At 44.5% G+C, this 16,269-nt stretch overlaps 1 protein-coding gene across 1 annotated transcript in view; it reads left to right on the top strand.

Moving 5' to 3' along the window:
* Positions 1–15,430: 15,430 nt before the first annotated feature.
* The window catches only part of LOC149288194 (ras GTPase-activating protein 2-like), a 31,088-nt gene continuing 30,249 nt past the window's right edge, over positions 15,431–16,269 (top strand). Inside the window, exon 1 of the mRNA XM_089491941.1 lies at positions 15,431–15,524. Coding sequence (XP_089348067.1) covers positions 15,431–15,524 — 94 coding nt within the window. The remainder of the gene's footprint in view (positions 15,525–16,269) is intronic.

Raw genomic sequence — 16,269 nt, 5'->3', positions numbered from 1 at the left:
CATATAATAATTCGAAGGGTGAAAACCCAGTGGAAGCTTGTGCGACTTCTCTAATAGAAAACATAAGATAGGGTAAGAGATAATCCCAGTTCTTACCGTCTTTGTCTACCACTTTGCGTAGCATGGCCTTTAATGTTTTATTAAACCTCTCTACCAGTCCGTCTGTTTGAGGATGGTATACTGAGGTTTTTAGCTGTTTAATTTTGAGCAGCTTACATAGCTCGGTCATAATCCTGGACATAAAAGGAGTTCCCTGGTCTGTGAGAACCTCTTTTGGTATACCCGTCCTGCTGAACATCATCATTAACTCCCTTGCAATACTCTTAGAGGAGGCATTGCGTAAGGGAACTGCCTCAGGATAACGCGTGGCATAATCAACAACAACTAAAATATATTGATGTCCCCTAGCTGACTTAAGCAGAGGCCCTATCAGGTCCATTGCAATTCATTCGAAAGGGACCTCGATAACAGGAAGGGGTACCAGTGGGCTGCGGAAACCTTTGTGCGGTGCCTTTAATTGACATTCAGGGCATGATTTGCAATACCTCTCTATTGCAGCGTATATACCTGGCCAATAAAACCGGGTCAGAACTCTCTCTCTCTGGTCTTCTCAAATCCCAGGTGCCCACCTAGCACATGGCTATGGGCCAGCTTTAACACCGTGTGTCTATACGATTGTGGGACCAGCAACTGTTCCATCTCCTCCTCCCCTTTCTTCTCTACCCGGTAAAGCAGGTTATGTTTTACTTTGAAATAAGGAGAACTTAAGTGCTTGTCAGGGTTTACAATGGTATCCTCCATTACTTGCACATTCTCTCTAGCTGCTGCCAGGGTTGTATCCTCCCATTGGGCAGCTCGGAAATTTCCAGGGTGGACTCCCAGATCCTGAAACTCTACTTGTGCTAAGGGGGCCTCATTATGGGGAGGTTCTACTTCGTTACCCAGGCACACTACTGGTGACTCTTGTTCATCGCCTGGCTCCCAATCAATACTGGAGAAAGGAAAAACATCCATTCCTTCTACTTCATGGGTTTTCTCAGAGCCCGTTACCTGAGGAACTGAGGGTTTTCCTGTTATGTTGCAGAAATGGGGGAAGTCCCTCCCTAATACTACATCGTAGGGCAATAGGGGTACCACCCCTACCTGCCATTTGACCTTTCCTACATCCGTGACAATATCAACCTCTGCCGTGGGGTATGAGTGGGTGTCACCATGTATACACACAATATCAAGAAGCTGCCTGGTATCTACTTTCTCTGGCTGAAGCAGAGCACTTTCTATCAAGGTAACTTCACTCCCAGAATCAAGCAATGCTTGTACACTCTTCCCTTCCACCCTCACTGGTCTTAAATGAGTTGTATCAATCGCAATAGTAACCACACACATTTTTGAACAAGTCAACACAGTCTTGTGTAGGGCCCTGGCTCCTACATCACACTGCATGGGCTCTTCACCCTCTGGACAATTACGCGCAAAATGTCCCAGCTCGTGACATTTGAAGCATCTTATGTGTTCCTCAGTCTGCTCTTGTGGCCGCAATGGGAATTTTGGGTGCCTGTTACCACCATAGTCATACTGTCCCATGCGGGGTACAGGGTTTTGTCCTTTGCTTCCGGTTTTCACGCTTGTCCGGTTGTTAAGGGATCTGGACTTTGGCTGTGCAGAAGTACTATGCAGCTCCTTAACGGTCAAATACCTCTCAACCAGACACATCATCTCCTCTGGATCCTTCGGGTCCCCTTGGCTGACCCATTGTCGTAGTTCTGTAGGCAAATTCCTGAGAAAGCGATCCATGACCACCATCTCCATTATTTTAGTAGCAGAGTTGATCTCGGGTTTCAGCCATTTCTGAGCAAGCCTCAGCAACTCATACATCTGGGTCCGTGTAGGTTTACCCATGTCATAAGCCCACTTATGAAACCTTTGGGCTCTAAGGGCAGGGGTTATGCCTATACGCGTTAGAATTTCTGTTCTGAGTTGTACATAGTCCTGGGCTTGGTCATCAGGTAAATCTTCATAGGCTTTCTGGGGTTCCCCACTTAGACAAGGAGCTAGTAACCCCGCCCACTGGCTTGCTGGCCAGTTTTCTCTGGTAGCAACCCTCTCAAAAGTAGTGAGATAAGCTTCCACATCATCTGCCTCTGACATCTTATGCAGGAAATCAGTTGCTCGAATACGGGGCCCCTTATCCACAGTGGGGCTCCCTGCAGAGGGCGATAGCACTTTCTGCAAAACATTAGCAAGGACAGCTCTGTCCTCATGCTGGGCTTCTCTCAGGTTTTCAACTTGTGCAGCCAGTAAACGATTTGTCTCCTGCTGTACAGCAGTCGCCTGTACCAAATATAACACCAAGGCAGATGACTAGTATGAAGGTACTGTACTGATTGGGTATCCCACCAATTCACAAACAATCTTCAATATGCAGACTGGCAGAGACTTTGCATACCCACAGACCTTTTATGTGCTGTGCCCGCATTCTCCACCATATTGTGATCCTGCACCCACACAGGGTACCAAACAGCACGGTCCTCTAGGGTATTAACGCCACATCTCAGTTAGGTAATCACCATCGATTTATTTGTAGTCCACGTATGCAGATATTTACAGGATTACATAGAACACAAATTCGCTACAAACAAAAGCCTAGCTCGTCTGAGCGCTTACTAACATATAACTCCCTCACTACTAAGGGTCTAAACTAACACAAAACATAATCCCACCAACCTCTTTGATGGTCTCTTTTGGGCATAGCAAGCTCTGCTGCTTCCAAACAAAACTCTCTCTCTCCCTCTGTCCAACAGGTCAGGTTATATTGCAGTCAGTGCAGCTAATTACCTGCAGCTGACCAGTGCATTGGAGTCAGCTTAAACTCCCGGCCTGGAACCCGTGTCAGTCCAGGTGCATGTAAACCGCGGGGTGGAGCACCAGCCTGCCCTATATGTCGTATAAAACCCTGCAAAATCGAGGGGGAATGTATACCCCTTCCACGACAACACCCCACACCTTGTTACACAGGATAAATACATAGTCAAACACGAAGATACTAGCACTAGGCATAGATGACCATCAGAAGGCAAGGAACCTTTATACTGAGGGGTTTAAGTAGGAACCGGAAGTGTAGATCAAGCCAGTCTCCAGACCTTAATCCCATAAAAATTCTGTGGAGGGAGCTGAAGGTTCAAGTTGCCAAACATCAGCCTCGAAACCTTAATTACTTGGAGTGGATCTGCAAAGAAGAGTGGGACAAAATCAAGGTTCAGGTTCCCAGTATCGTGAAAGCGAGAGAGAAAGAGGGTCCATATGACCCGGCGTGGGTTGAGGCATTTGGCAGATTCAATATATTCAAGGTTCTTACGTTCCGTTAGGATCAAGGAAGGTATAGAGGCTCCTTCTAGCAGATGACGCCACTCCTGCAGGGCCAGAATGACTGCCAACAGTTTCTTATTAGCCTATGTCTTAGTTCCTCTCACCCGAAGAAAAATGTCTTGAGAAATACCCACAAGGATGAAGAAGACCGCTGTAAAAGGCTCGTTGTATAGTTCGTAAGTATAGCACCAACCCCAGATTCAGAGGCATCCACTTCTAGGACAAAGGCTAGGTGAGGGTCAGGATGTCACATCACAGGAGCCGTAGTAAATTTGTCATTGAGGAAAGCGAAGGCGGAGACAGCCTTGGGTGACCACTCCGAGACAGTGTACCCTTTTCTGATCAAGTCCGTAAGGGGTGCAACGATCTTAGAATAATTGCGAATGAACTGTCTATAGTAATTGGCAAAACCCAGGAATCATTGAAGAGCCTTGAGACCACCAGGTTGTGGCCAGTTCTTGATCGCTTGTACCTTAGATGGGTCCATCTCAAAACCCTCTGGGGTTATAATGTAGCCCAAAAAGGTCACCTTGCGAAGGCACACTTCTCCAGTTTGGCAAACAGTCCATGTTGTCGAAGGCGAGTTAGCACACAACGAACCTGCTTGCGATGGGTAGGTAAGTCTGCTGAATAGATAAGGATGTCATCCAGATAGACAAGGACAATTTGCTGGAGAAAGTCTCTGATAAATTCCTGGAAGACTGCGGGGGCGTTGCACAATCCAAACGGCATTACCAGGTATTCGTAGTGTCCAGAACGTGTGTTGATTGCGGTTTTCCATTTGTGACCAGCACGCATGGGCGTAGGAACCGGGGGGAACGGGGGGGACAGATCCCCCCCCAGTAACTCATGCGGGGGGGACCGATAATTAAGAAATCCCCCCCAGGGCCATAGGAACCCCCCCCAATAGGAATGCCGCAAATGCGGCCCGCGAGACCTCGAGGTGCGGCCCGCGAGACCTCGAGGTGCGGCCCGCGAGACCTCGAGGTGCGGCCCGCGAGACCTCGAGGTGCGGCCCGCGAGACCTCGAGGTGCGGCCCGCGAGACCTCGAGGTGCGGCCCGCGAGACCTCGAGGTGCGGCCCGTGTAAGATCGGCAGCCAGGGCAACCGAACTTACGAGGTCCGCACCTCGAGCCCTGCTACTTACCTCACATCCTGCTTCCTCCAGAGAACGCAGAGGGAGGCCGCGCCCCCTGCTGAAGTCTGTGAGCGGCATCTAGGAGCTGCAGTGCAGGTAAGGGGGTGGGAGGGTGTTTGAATGAGTATGCGTGATTGAGGGAATGAATCTGTGAATGAATGAGTATATGAATGAATGAGTGTGTGTGTGATAGCATGGATGTGTAAGTGCTGGAACCTAGGCATGATGGGACTGTGATTGATGTTAGCAATCACACTCCTATCATGCCAAGTCAGCCAGTACATGCTGAAACCTAGCTAGCTGCCCCTCTTGTGTATTAATGCTGCCAGCAGTATGGGGTCTGCACATCACTTACAGCCACCGTGTACCAGCATGTACTGGCTGACTTGGCATGATAGGAGTGTGATTGCTAACAACAATCACAGTCCCATCATGCCTAGGTTACAGCATTTACTGGTTGGATGTGTAAGTGCTGTAACCTAGGCATGATGGGACTGTGATTGATGTTAGCAATCACACTCCTATCATGCCAAGTCAGCCAGTACATGCTGAAACCTAGCTAGCTGCCCCCCTTGTGTATTGATGCTGCCAGCAGTATGGGGTCTGCACATCACTTACAGCCACCCTGTACCAGCATGTACTGGCTGACTTGGCATGATAGGAGTGTGATTTCTAACAGCAATCACAGTCCCATCATGCCTAGGTTACACATCCAACCAGTAAATGCTGTAAGTGCTGGAACCTAGGCATGATGGGACTGTGATTGCTCCTATCATGCCAAGTCAGCCAGTACATGCTGAAACATAGCTAGCTGCCCCCCTTGTGTATTGATGCTGCCAGCAGTATGGGGTCTGCACATCACTTACAGCCACCCTGTACCAGCATGTACTGGCTGCCTGGGTATGATAGGAGTGTGATTGCTGTTAGCAATCACACTCCTATCATGCCAAGTCATATTGCAATTTTTTTTTCCAATTGTGGTGTGTTACCTACTTTTATTAAAAATTTGAGTTTTTATTATTATTTTTAAAGGTGGGGGGTCATTTTCGGTTTTGGCTAAGTGAACGGTGAATGTTTTGGTCCAGAATTTTCATTTCAGTGCATCCCTAGAATAAATAGAACTATTTCATTATTAATTATCCTGAGTCCTGAATTTGTAGTCGCAAAACTTTCTAGGTCCAGAAATCAGTGAGAGGAAAAGTAAAGCTTTTGTGTCGTTTACTTTATTTTAATCTGCATATTTTATTACAGGCCATATTTTCTCACAGTGAAAAATTAGTGCGGCCCGCGCACGTATACAATTCTGATGAAGTGGCCCACTGCAGAAAAAACTTGGACACCCCTGGGGTAGACAGTGAGAAGGGGGGGTAGGGAGAGGGTAGCTAGTGAGAAGGGGGGGTAGGGAGAGGGTAGATAGTGTGAGAAGGGAGGGTAGGGAGGGGGGTAGATAGTGTGAGAAAGTGGGGATCTAATGGGGGAAAATGCTGTCCCCCCAGATTTTCAGGGGTTCCTACGCCCATGCCAGCACGGATACGAACTAGGTTATAGGCCCCACGAAGGTCCAGTTTGGTATAGATATAGATATCGAACAGTTCAGAAATGAGGGGAATAGGATATAGGTTGAGTCTGGTGATCCTATTCAGCCCTCTGTAATCAATACATGGACCATTCTTTTTCCGGACAAAAAAAAAATCTAGCGCCAGCAGGGGATGTTGACCTGCGGATGAACCCACGTTTGAGAATCTCCTCGATGTAGGTTTCCACAGCCTTAGTCTCAGGGATGGATAACGGATAGAGCCGACCCCTGGGTGGCATGGTACCAGGAAAAAGATTAATTAGACAGTCATATGGTTTATGGTCCTTTTCGTCAAAGACATCTGTGAAGTCCTGGTATTGTCTAGGAAGAAGCGTTGTCGGGACTTCAGAAGTCGACAAGGAGGCAAGTCTCAAGGGCTTGATGCAATGTTCCTCACAGGCTTTATTCCAGGATGTGATTTGTCTGGATGTCCAATCGATGACAGGAGTGTGCCTGTAGCCACGGAAATCCCAGAATTATAGGAGTTAAGGGGGAACAGATGACCAGGAACTGCAATTCCTCAACATGTACCAGACCCGCAGAGAGTGTTAGTGGAATCATAGTATGGGTGACCTGGGCAGGATGAAGAGGTCTGCCATACAGAAGTCTCTTTTGGAAGTGCTGGAATAAGGTACTGCTTGCAGAAGTTAGAGTCAACAAAGTTCCCTGCAGCTCCAGAATCCAGAAAAGGACTGCTGGGGTGTTTCTTTCCCAGAGGGGAGATGCCGAGCTTGTCGGCGAGGAGTGAAAAGACATAGCCAACCTTAGCCCGGTCAGTGGGGAACACATATGGAGATATTTCAAAATGGATCTCACATTGGTTGAGAAACCCACGACAAGCAACAGGATCACCTCCATAGCATTGTGGCGGAGGTACGTTCATAGGGACGTGAGCCATAGGAGCAGGAACCGGAACAGGAGCAGGAACAGAAGGCAATGCCACTGTGAAAGGAGACGTCTGCAAACTAGGATCAGTACTCCGGAAAGCTTGGGCAAACTGGTCCAGACGGTGATCTATCTCATCAAGGCAAGGTTCCAAGGCCCCTTGTTGTCCCACCGAAGGGGGTCTCATGTTGGCCTTCTGACACTTTTCAGAAGCCTCTTCTGATAGGCTTAATCCCTCCTTCACACCAAACTCAATGTAAGATGGAGCCAGCACCAGGTATGTATGTGTAACGCTGTCTATGTAACTGTGTGTGTGTGTGTATGTCTGTCTGACTGTGTAATATCTGGTAACAGCAGGGTTAATTTTTGAATCTGCTCATGTCTGTAATAGAGGGGTTAATTATCTGAAACTGCTCATGTCTGTAATGATTGTATGTATATTATAAATATATTATTAAATCTGAAATCAGCATGGTTCCCTGGGCTTCCTAATGAATTAGTAGAACAAATTATTTTATTCACAGTTTAACCCCTTAACGTGCAGTGCAATGCAATAACGGAAAAAAAAAATTGTAAAAATGCAAACATTTAAAAAAAAATTAAAAAAAATCATTTTTTAAAAAAACATGTAAAAATATTTCCCCACTGTCACCAAAAAAAGTGCATATATATATTTCCTGCATGGAAAGAGTTAAAATATTGGCATTACAAATGCCCATAGGGTGTCTAGTTTTAAAAAATGTATGATTTGATGGGATTAATTGAACTGGCCGGCTTCAAAGATGTCCCAAATATGGGACGTGGGCACAGAGTGACCAGATGTCTAAATGGCAAAAAAATACACAGCTCACAAAGGTGGTCTTTTACCTCCCAAATAACCCAACAAAGCGATGCATCTGGGGTATCACTGCGCTCAGGAGATGTTACTGAACACATATTGGGGTGTTGTTTGACACAGACATTTACCAGCGGTAAATTTATACCTGAAGTACAACGTGTATGAAAAAAATTCAAAATTGTGTTACTACCATAAAGTTTGACAAAGGCTGGTGGTAGAATTAGTGCATGGAAAGGGTTAAAATACCAGCATTTGAAATACCTTGGGGTGTCTAGTTTTCAAAAATATATGGTTTGATGGGGTAAATTTAATTGGCCGGCTTCAAAGATACCCAAAATAGCACATGGCGCAGAATGACCAGCTCTGGGGAAAAATGGTTTTGAAATAGAAAAATGCTACTGTTACTTATTGGCCCATAACGTGCAGAAAAAAGCAAAAAAACCCCATAAAAACATTGGGTATTTCTAAACTCAGGACAAATAGTAGAATCTATTTAGCAGGTTTTTTCATTAGTTTGCGCAGATGAGTAAAAGATTTTTTTTTTTTTAAAGTCATTTTTTAACAAAAAAATCACCATATTTTATCATTTTTTTTAATAGTAAATTAGATGATATGATAAAAATAATGGTATCTAAAGAAAGCCCTGTGTGTCCTGAAAAAAAGACAATATATAATGTGTGTGCACAAAATGAGAAAGAAGAAAATTACAGTTAAACAGCAACACTGAAAAATGTTAAAAGAGCCATTGTCCCAAAGTGTACAAGTAAAAAACGGTCTTGTCATTAAGGGGTTAATTAATAAACACATTTAGAAAAATTTCCTGCTGTTTCTTTTCACATTATTGTGACTTTTAGGGCTGTATAACAATCATACCAATCAAATATCCTGATCTCCAAGAAAAGATGGATATCAGGGGATGAAGGAAGGACAAAGGGATTTGTGATCCAAAGTGTCACGTTCTGCCCAGGCTGCGGAGCTGCATATCTGTCTTGTTTCAGTTTCCCTATTTTGCTTCGATCCATTCCTGGATTTCCTTTTGCTTTGTTCTGATCTTCCATTCCTTGCTTCTGTTTTCAGCTCTTTGCTTCAGCTGTTTCCTTTATAAGGTGTGCCCCACCTGTGTGTTCTATTTGTCTCAGTCTTCAGTCTAAAGGTATGTCTCAGTGCTATGTGTTTGTTTTGTTTTGTACCACTGTCAGCAGGGATTAGCGTTAGGACCCACCGTCATTGGAGTACTTTGGCGTAGTGGTGGGCTAAGCATACTATGGCCATATCATGTGACGAAATCTCCAATTGTTATCAAACAGTCTTAGGCTAGTTCTTGTATTCATGTTTGTTTGTCTCTTATGTACCTTTCCCTTCTTCCTTGTATCATCTGAGGATTCTGGTTCCTCTCTCCTCTCCCTTTGTCCTAGTTAAAATGTCCTATCCTTGCTTAAAGGAGAAGCGTCCGAGGATTCTGGCTCCTCAGTCCTTCCCCTGTGTTCCTTGTCCTTTGTTGTGCCCTGTATCATGTATATCTTGTCTAGTAATGTTTATTCCTTGTCTGGTTCACTGTAGTGCCCTGTAACATGTATGTCTTGTCTGGTTATGTTTCGTGCCTGGTCTCCCTGTCCCTTGCTTGTTATGTTTCTGCTTACCCTTTGCTTAGCTTCCATACTCCCAGCCTGCAGCATCCTGCACGTGATTCTACTGATATGCTTCATGCCTGCTCCAGGGTGCCTGCAGGATACCACTTCACTTTGTTCTGGACTACATCCGCTGCCATATCAGGGCGCTGGTGTTTGGCTGCACTACCCTAGGTGCTCAACACCTGGGTGAGTGTGGTCACCCTGCAACCAGGCCCTGTCCAAGCTCCACTACTGCACTGTGACTCCTGCATACAATCTTCAGGCGCGCTGGGTCCTTTCAGTCATCTGTTTGGACCCAGTCCGTGACACAAAAAGAGATTGCCACTCTTAAGGGAAACATATTTGGTATGGATACATATATAAATGAAATCATTGATTTAATACAATAGGCATTCAAGGGAACTTCCCAAGACAGGCTACTCAGAGTTCTCAATCATTTAGGGGAGTGGCTTAGTAAGGGGAGAAAACAAGCTGTGTAGGTGGTGCTAGCTCTCCATGGGGCAGTGCTAAGTCTGTATGGGGGCAGATTAACAGCAGAAAACCTGGAACAATTGCTCAATGGACCCGGCATTCTGGGGGGTCCTGCACCAGCGTTTTGATGGCCCATACCGCTCACATGTCCCATGAAGTGGCAATATGATGAGCTTCCGCATCATGCTGGAGTCATCCTCTCTCACTGGCACTGCACACCCAGAAATTATATCACTTCCTAGGGAGAAGTATCAGAAGGAGAATTACTGACACACAACGCTTTGCTGTTCTGTGAGGGAGCTATAAGCCACAAGGAACATACAGGAGTGAAGATGAAGTGTATATGTATATTTCTATGTGTGAATATGTATATGTATACAGGGCATAACTAGAAAAAGCAGGACCCCAGTACAAAAATTGCCCTGGGGCCCCCCAACGTCCACAAGCAACATCTTGCAGGTGCTACCTTGCCCCAAGCAACTTATCAGTGCCCCCAAACAGCCATCTTTACCCCCAGCTTGCCTGTGCCATCATTGCCCCCCAACATACACTGGCACACATATGTAAACACATAAATTTACACATGCTAACACATACTCAATAACACACACTCCCTCTCACACCACTCATGCTAACACATGTTCCATCTCCCACCACTTACACATACATGCTCCCACTTACACATCCACTAATACATAAACTTGCATGGTCACATACATTTATACAGACATCCATGCTTACACCCATACAAACATATATACTTCCTCCCTTCCGCCCATACCTCCTTACCTCTCGTGCAGCAGGGAAAGACAGGAACAAGTAGTTACAGGGGTCGTCCAGGGCCCCTAGAGGAGGGCCCTGTTGAAGTTAAGACCCATGTAGTGAAGCAACCGTATGTATATTAGACTTGGGTATATTAGACTTTATAAATGTGTCTAGTGTTTTTGCCTAGTGTTCACCACTGCTTGAAATATTTTTGATAACACAGTTTACATTGAAATTGGGTAATGTCACTTGATAAGTCTCATAATGCTCATTCGTGTTAGAGACACAACAGCCATCTCAGTTTTTGCAGGGGAGGAATTATTTTCTGGGCATTGGGGAGCATGGACCAGTTGGGGGGATGCTCTGATTTCCATTGACTGAGCCAGAGAGATGAAAAATCATTGCAGCACAGACCTCCATTGCAACACCCATGTGGTCACCTCACAAAGCCACAAGGTAACTATTCATGCCTCATAGCTGGTTGTGAGTGGTCCCTATATATGTTCATGGTATCCCACTTGCAAATTCACGGAGGTATTCTGCAGAATCCCTCCATATGCATTTACCCCTTTTCCTGCCTCCCAGCTACTTGGCTGTTTGGTAGAACAGATAATCTGCTGCCTGTTGTTATACTCATGTTAGTCAGTCAGTTCTAACAATGGCTCAGCAGGGGTCTAGGGGGACCTAATAAGACCCCACATGGGCAGAAGGCAGTGCCATCGATTTCAATAGGATTCCTTTTCTTACATTTATTGGCTACTTTAAGCTCCCAATCAGTGGCTCAAAAAGGGAACCTGGGGGATGCATTGCAGCTTCTAAAAGTATTTTTGTTCTTTTACAGGTTTAATTAAAGTACCAAATAACTTTAAAAAAGCATTCTTAGTTGAGGAGGCTGCTTGGTTCTGAATATAAAACTCATGCAGGTCATGAACCCGTGCATTACCCCAGGGAAACCCTCCAGCAGCTCTTTTTTACCATGCATACATCACACCACATGTGTAGGTCATACAGAATTCATTTTGTCTTGATGGCATGTTTACCAACTCCAGTATTCCATAACTTCATCATCTGACTGAATATCTAATACAGACAGCCTATTTATACAAGTACATAGCATGCTTAGTAAAGAAAACCCCGGGCAAAACCCCATAAACCTAAAAGAGATAGTTTCCTATTTGTGTAGGCAGAACAAATATCAAAATGTGGTAGCTTCAGCTATTCTCACCACTTCCCATAGCTGACATTAAAAAAGAGCACTTACCATGCAGGACCACAATTAATGCAAAATGTTTTTCTTTCTATATTTTAAAGTGATCACATATCCAGATATTTCTACAATACCATAATTTCTTTTTTTACACCTTACGCACAAAATATTTTTTTCACTTCAGGACGACAGCATAATCAAATTTCTGTTATATCTTTTTAAACCTTAACTTCCTTTTGTTTAATTTAGATTACCCACACACATTATTTGTAGTTTTTTTTCACAGCAAATTGGGCTTAAGAATTATATATATATATATATATATATATATATATATATATATATATATAATCTCTATATATCAAGTTTTACATGTTATAACTTGTACACACCTAGAGCAAATGAGAGATAAAACCACAGCATATAATTTTTATATCTTTAGTTTAAATACACCTCAAGATTTTAATTTATTTTTGCATTTAAATGGCAAATATTAAAAAGTATGCATAATTTTTCCAAATTGGTATTCTGTGTCTCTAACTTTAAATGCGCTCACTGATCTCAAAAAACTACCTATAAGCTGATGAAAAGTAGACAACCCAAGCTATTGCATTTTGACATACTGTATTTGCTCGATTATAAGATGACCCCCAAAAATGTGAATACTAATTTTGGGAAAAAAGAAAAAGCCTGAATATAAGAATACCCTATAGGAAAAAAGTTTTACTAGTAAATATTAATCCACACAATAATCAATAAAAATGTAAACTATTTTTTTTTATATTTTATAAAAACTATGATTGAGTTTTTTATTTGCCAACCTGACCCCCAGTTATGCACATCTTACCCCAGACTTACCAATGCATCCCCAGACTTGACCCCTGTGCTCCAGACTCCCTGGTGTCTAGTGGGGGCAGCCGGTGGATGTCTGGTATGCACATAGACAACCCCTGCTGCTGCCCGGCATTGCACAGGCGTCCACCGGCTGCCAGAGAGGAGGATCCAGGTCCCCTGCAGCGCTGCAGTGGATCTGGATCTTAGTCTTATAGTCTGACCTCTATTTCCTCTGAAAAAAAATTCTGCAAATACAGTATTTAATGCATCAATTTCCCCACCTATTTCATCCAAAGTTGGTGGCACAAAATACTTTTCAAACACATTTTGCAATGCTGCTTTGGTCAACTGTCAGAGGGGAGACAAGTCAATCTTGTGTGCACCGGCAAGGATTTAGCTCTGCCAATGATTCAAGCCCCAGGACATAGTACTATGTCCTCCAGTGTTACAGAATATGTGTATATTACTGCAATGGGGATCTGTGTTGATACTGAAGTGGGACAGCTAGGACAGTATCTGAAAATTGTGACTGTCCCACGAAAACCAGGACACTTGCGAGGTACGCAGGTGACTGATTTTGAGCCTGACAGTTTATGACGCAGATGCTTAAAAATGCGCTGCTTTCATTTCACAACTATGCAGCCATAAGTGTCCTATGGAACACACATACCACTAGGTGCCTGCTGTTTATCCCTTACAGGAAAGGGAAGGCAAGGAAGACCCCTTTCCCCTGGGTTACTGTGATTTGGGCAACTTGAGTCCCCAAAGACAGACCATCCAAAATTTCAAATGGCCAAATATGATATTTGCAGAACAGTTAAATTTGTGTTGGTTTGGGGGGCTTTAAGAACAAATCAGTAACTTTACAAACTGTTCTTTTTGTAATTTTGAACAAGAAACTATATTTAAATTAAACCAGTTTTTAGAATTCACACATGCTACAGCGATTGTATTATTGTGGATAGATAGTCCAAACTTCAAGAATGCTATTTAAATGTATCCATGTTTAATGGACACCTATGCATAACATAAATCATTGCTGCTTTTTATCATGCATTTTTGTCTGAAAAATCCCTGGACTTATTACACAAGTGGAACGTAGGGTAGGAAAGAGGGAAAGGGAGGCTTGGGTCCTAGATGGGAACTGCCCTTTCAAAAAATAAAAATGTGCAGTTGGGAGGTAAGCAGATATTTGCTCTGCTTCTATAAGGAACTCCAACCATGATTTTACAGTCTCATTATTGTCCTGTAATATTTGTCCCAAAAACTGTCCTAAATAGTAACATGATCCTTTGCTTCTGTGAAGCTACTTCTCATGACCTAAGAGATTGGAACACAGCGAGGGTGACCACATTAAACATACGGCTCATCAGCACAGTTAAAGTGTTGCTCTGCAGTATGTATATAAGTAATCAGTTATGCATCACTTAACGTTTGCTGATCAGCATTATGTGTGTCCTGGAGCACCTGGCTGACATAGTCTCTCTAAACACAGCACCCACCGCATCACACATGCCCATACCTGGGAACTCTATGGCTTTCGCTCAGACGCTCACACGGATGAAATGACTTTTCTCTGGGTCATGGTGTGAAATCTCCGGGTTGGGAATGGGCATTAAAGCACGCTCCCTGCCCCGCCCACCCCATACAATTTTAGAGCTAGCCCCACCCACTAGCATCTAGGGCTCTAGGTAGCGGCAGCCTGGAAGTTCCCAGGTGTGCATATAATGCAGCATTCTACATTTACGCTGCAAATGGTGCCAAACTTGCCTACTCAAACCACATATTTCCAAAATACTGGCTTTTTGTACACCATGTGCGATGCCAGCTCGGTCTGGTAGCACCCAATGCCCTAGGCGCCTGTAGGAACGTTAACACTCAAATCACAGTGATACCCCAGTAACGATCAGTGCCTCAGTAAGCAATATGGCCATGAGAAGTTACAGAGGACTCCCCGAACTTTGACAAAGCGATGGGCGAAGCAATACATGACTATATAGTGTGACAGAATCCTCAATACAATTATATTTTAATTTATAGGCTGTGCACCGATTTCTTGCTTTGTTGTGCATACATATTGGTTATTTCTGCAACACTGCAATTTTTTTTACTTTGGGCTTCCATTCTTTATTTTGGAGGGAAAAGGAACTAAAGGACACCCCATGCAGAAGTTCAGGCAAGTTTCTCAGCTCTTCGAAAGCTGCTTGCCGCACAATGCTGCGCACAGACAAAGCACCACATGAAGGGGAAAAGCCGAGGGGGTTTCCTCTTTAATACCCTAAACTTAATAACAACAAAAAAGTGATAAAACAAACCAGTACCCTACGTCCCAGGAGCCATTGAGCCCACCTTATACAATTGTGTCAGCTGGCTGGGCTCGTACGGCCAGGAAGCGCAACGGACCGTCCAGGGTTTAGTTCGTATATCATGAAGTATTAAGCAGGTCGTGCTCCAAGCAGCGGAGACGGCGCACTCACACCGGAGCGGCCCTCTGCGCCATTACCTGCCCCTCTACGGGGTACGCCAGTGACTGAATACCCCGCGCGCTTTTCTGCGCCTTTAACACAAGGACCCCGCCTGTACAGTGACGCATCTGTGGTCTGGAGGCGTTCATAATATACTGTATCACTCCGCAGCGGATTTCCTATCTTGTCGCACAGAGCAGCAAAGTAGTCCTGTGGTGGCGGAAGAGCTTTGGCAGGGAGGCTGCCGCCGGAGATGGCAGGAGAGCAGCGGACAGGAGGTGGAGGAGAGGCCGGGGATCCGACTGCGGCCCCCGTGCGAGTTCTGCAAAGCTTGCGGGGAAAAATATGTGAGTTTCGGGGGACAGTCGCTATTTGCTTGGGGTGTCTAATCAAGCAGCTTTATTTACTGGTCCATTGAGTTAATTATTACACAGGGGTGTATGTTGTGTATGGTACGTACAGTGTGTATTTTACCTATAGGCTAATTGTTGGCTTATGTAGTGTTCATTGATCGCATTTGTCTCTATATCCTCCTAGAAACTCGGCTAATGTAATGCTGAGCTGCTCCGGCATACTTTTTAAATCGAGTAGCATTTCTTTTTCTCAGTACCTATATGTTATTTACATTGTTTTATAGCTTTTATCTTATTTCTTTCCTCGGACACACGGCTTCCTATTGCATGTATGTTTATAGCAGATTGGAAGCTCTTCAGGGCAGAGCCTCTTTGCCAGTGACCTTATTTGCCCCCTCGCCAAATGATCTGCCCCATGTAAATAGAAAAAAACAAACGTGTGAGACTTAATACATTTCATCGGGCCATTCGATAATTACCGGTTTCTCTACACTTTTAAGGTTTAAATGGGCATGCCAGCCATCATATGCCCCTTAGTGCCCCATATTGATTTGCCCCTCTGCCTGCCCCTGGGTATTATCGGCTGGACATATCGCTCTTACCTCCCCTTCAGCGCTGGCTCGGTGAACACTTGGCTCCTCATTGACTGGAGTGTCCCTTTAATAAGTGCTGAATATTACATATGGTTTATACATGTTTCCATAACCGTTTCTACTCTATAATACCCCTCACAGTGTGC

Source organism: Sceloporus occidentalis, unplaced genomic scaffold (genome assembly GCF_023333645.1).
Source record: "Sceloporus occidentalis isolate IW3139 unplaced genomic scaffold, rSceOcc1.0.p SCAF_53, whole genome shotgun sequence".
Taxonomy (NCBI): Eukaryota; Metazoa; Chordata; class Lepidosauria; order Squamata; family Phrynosomatidae; genus Sceloporus; species Sceloporus occidentalis.
This window is presented reverse-complemented; position numbering and strand designations above follow the sequence as displayed.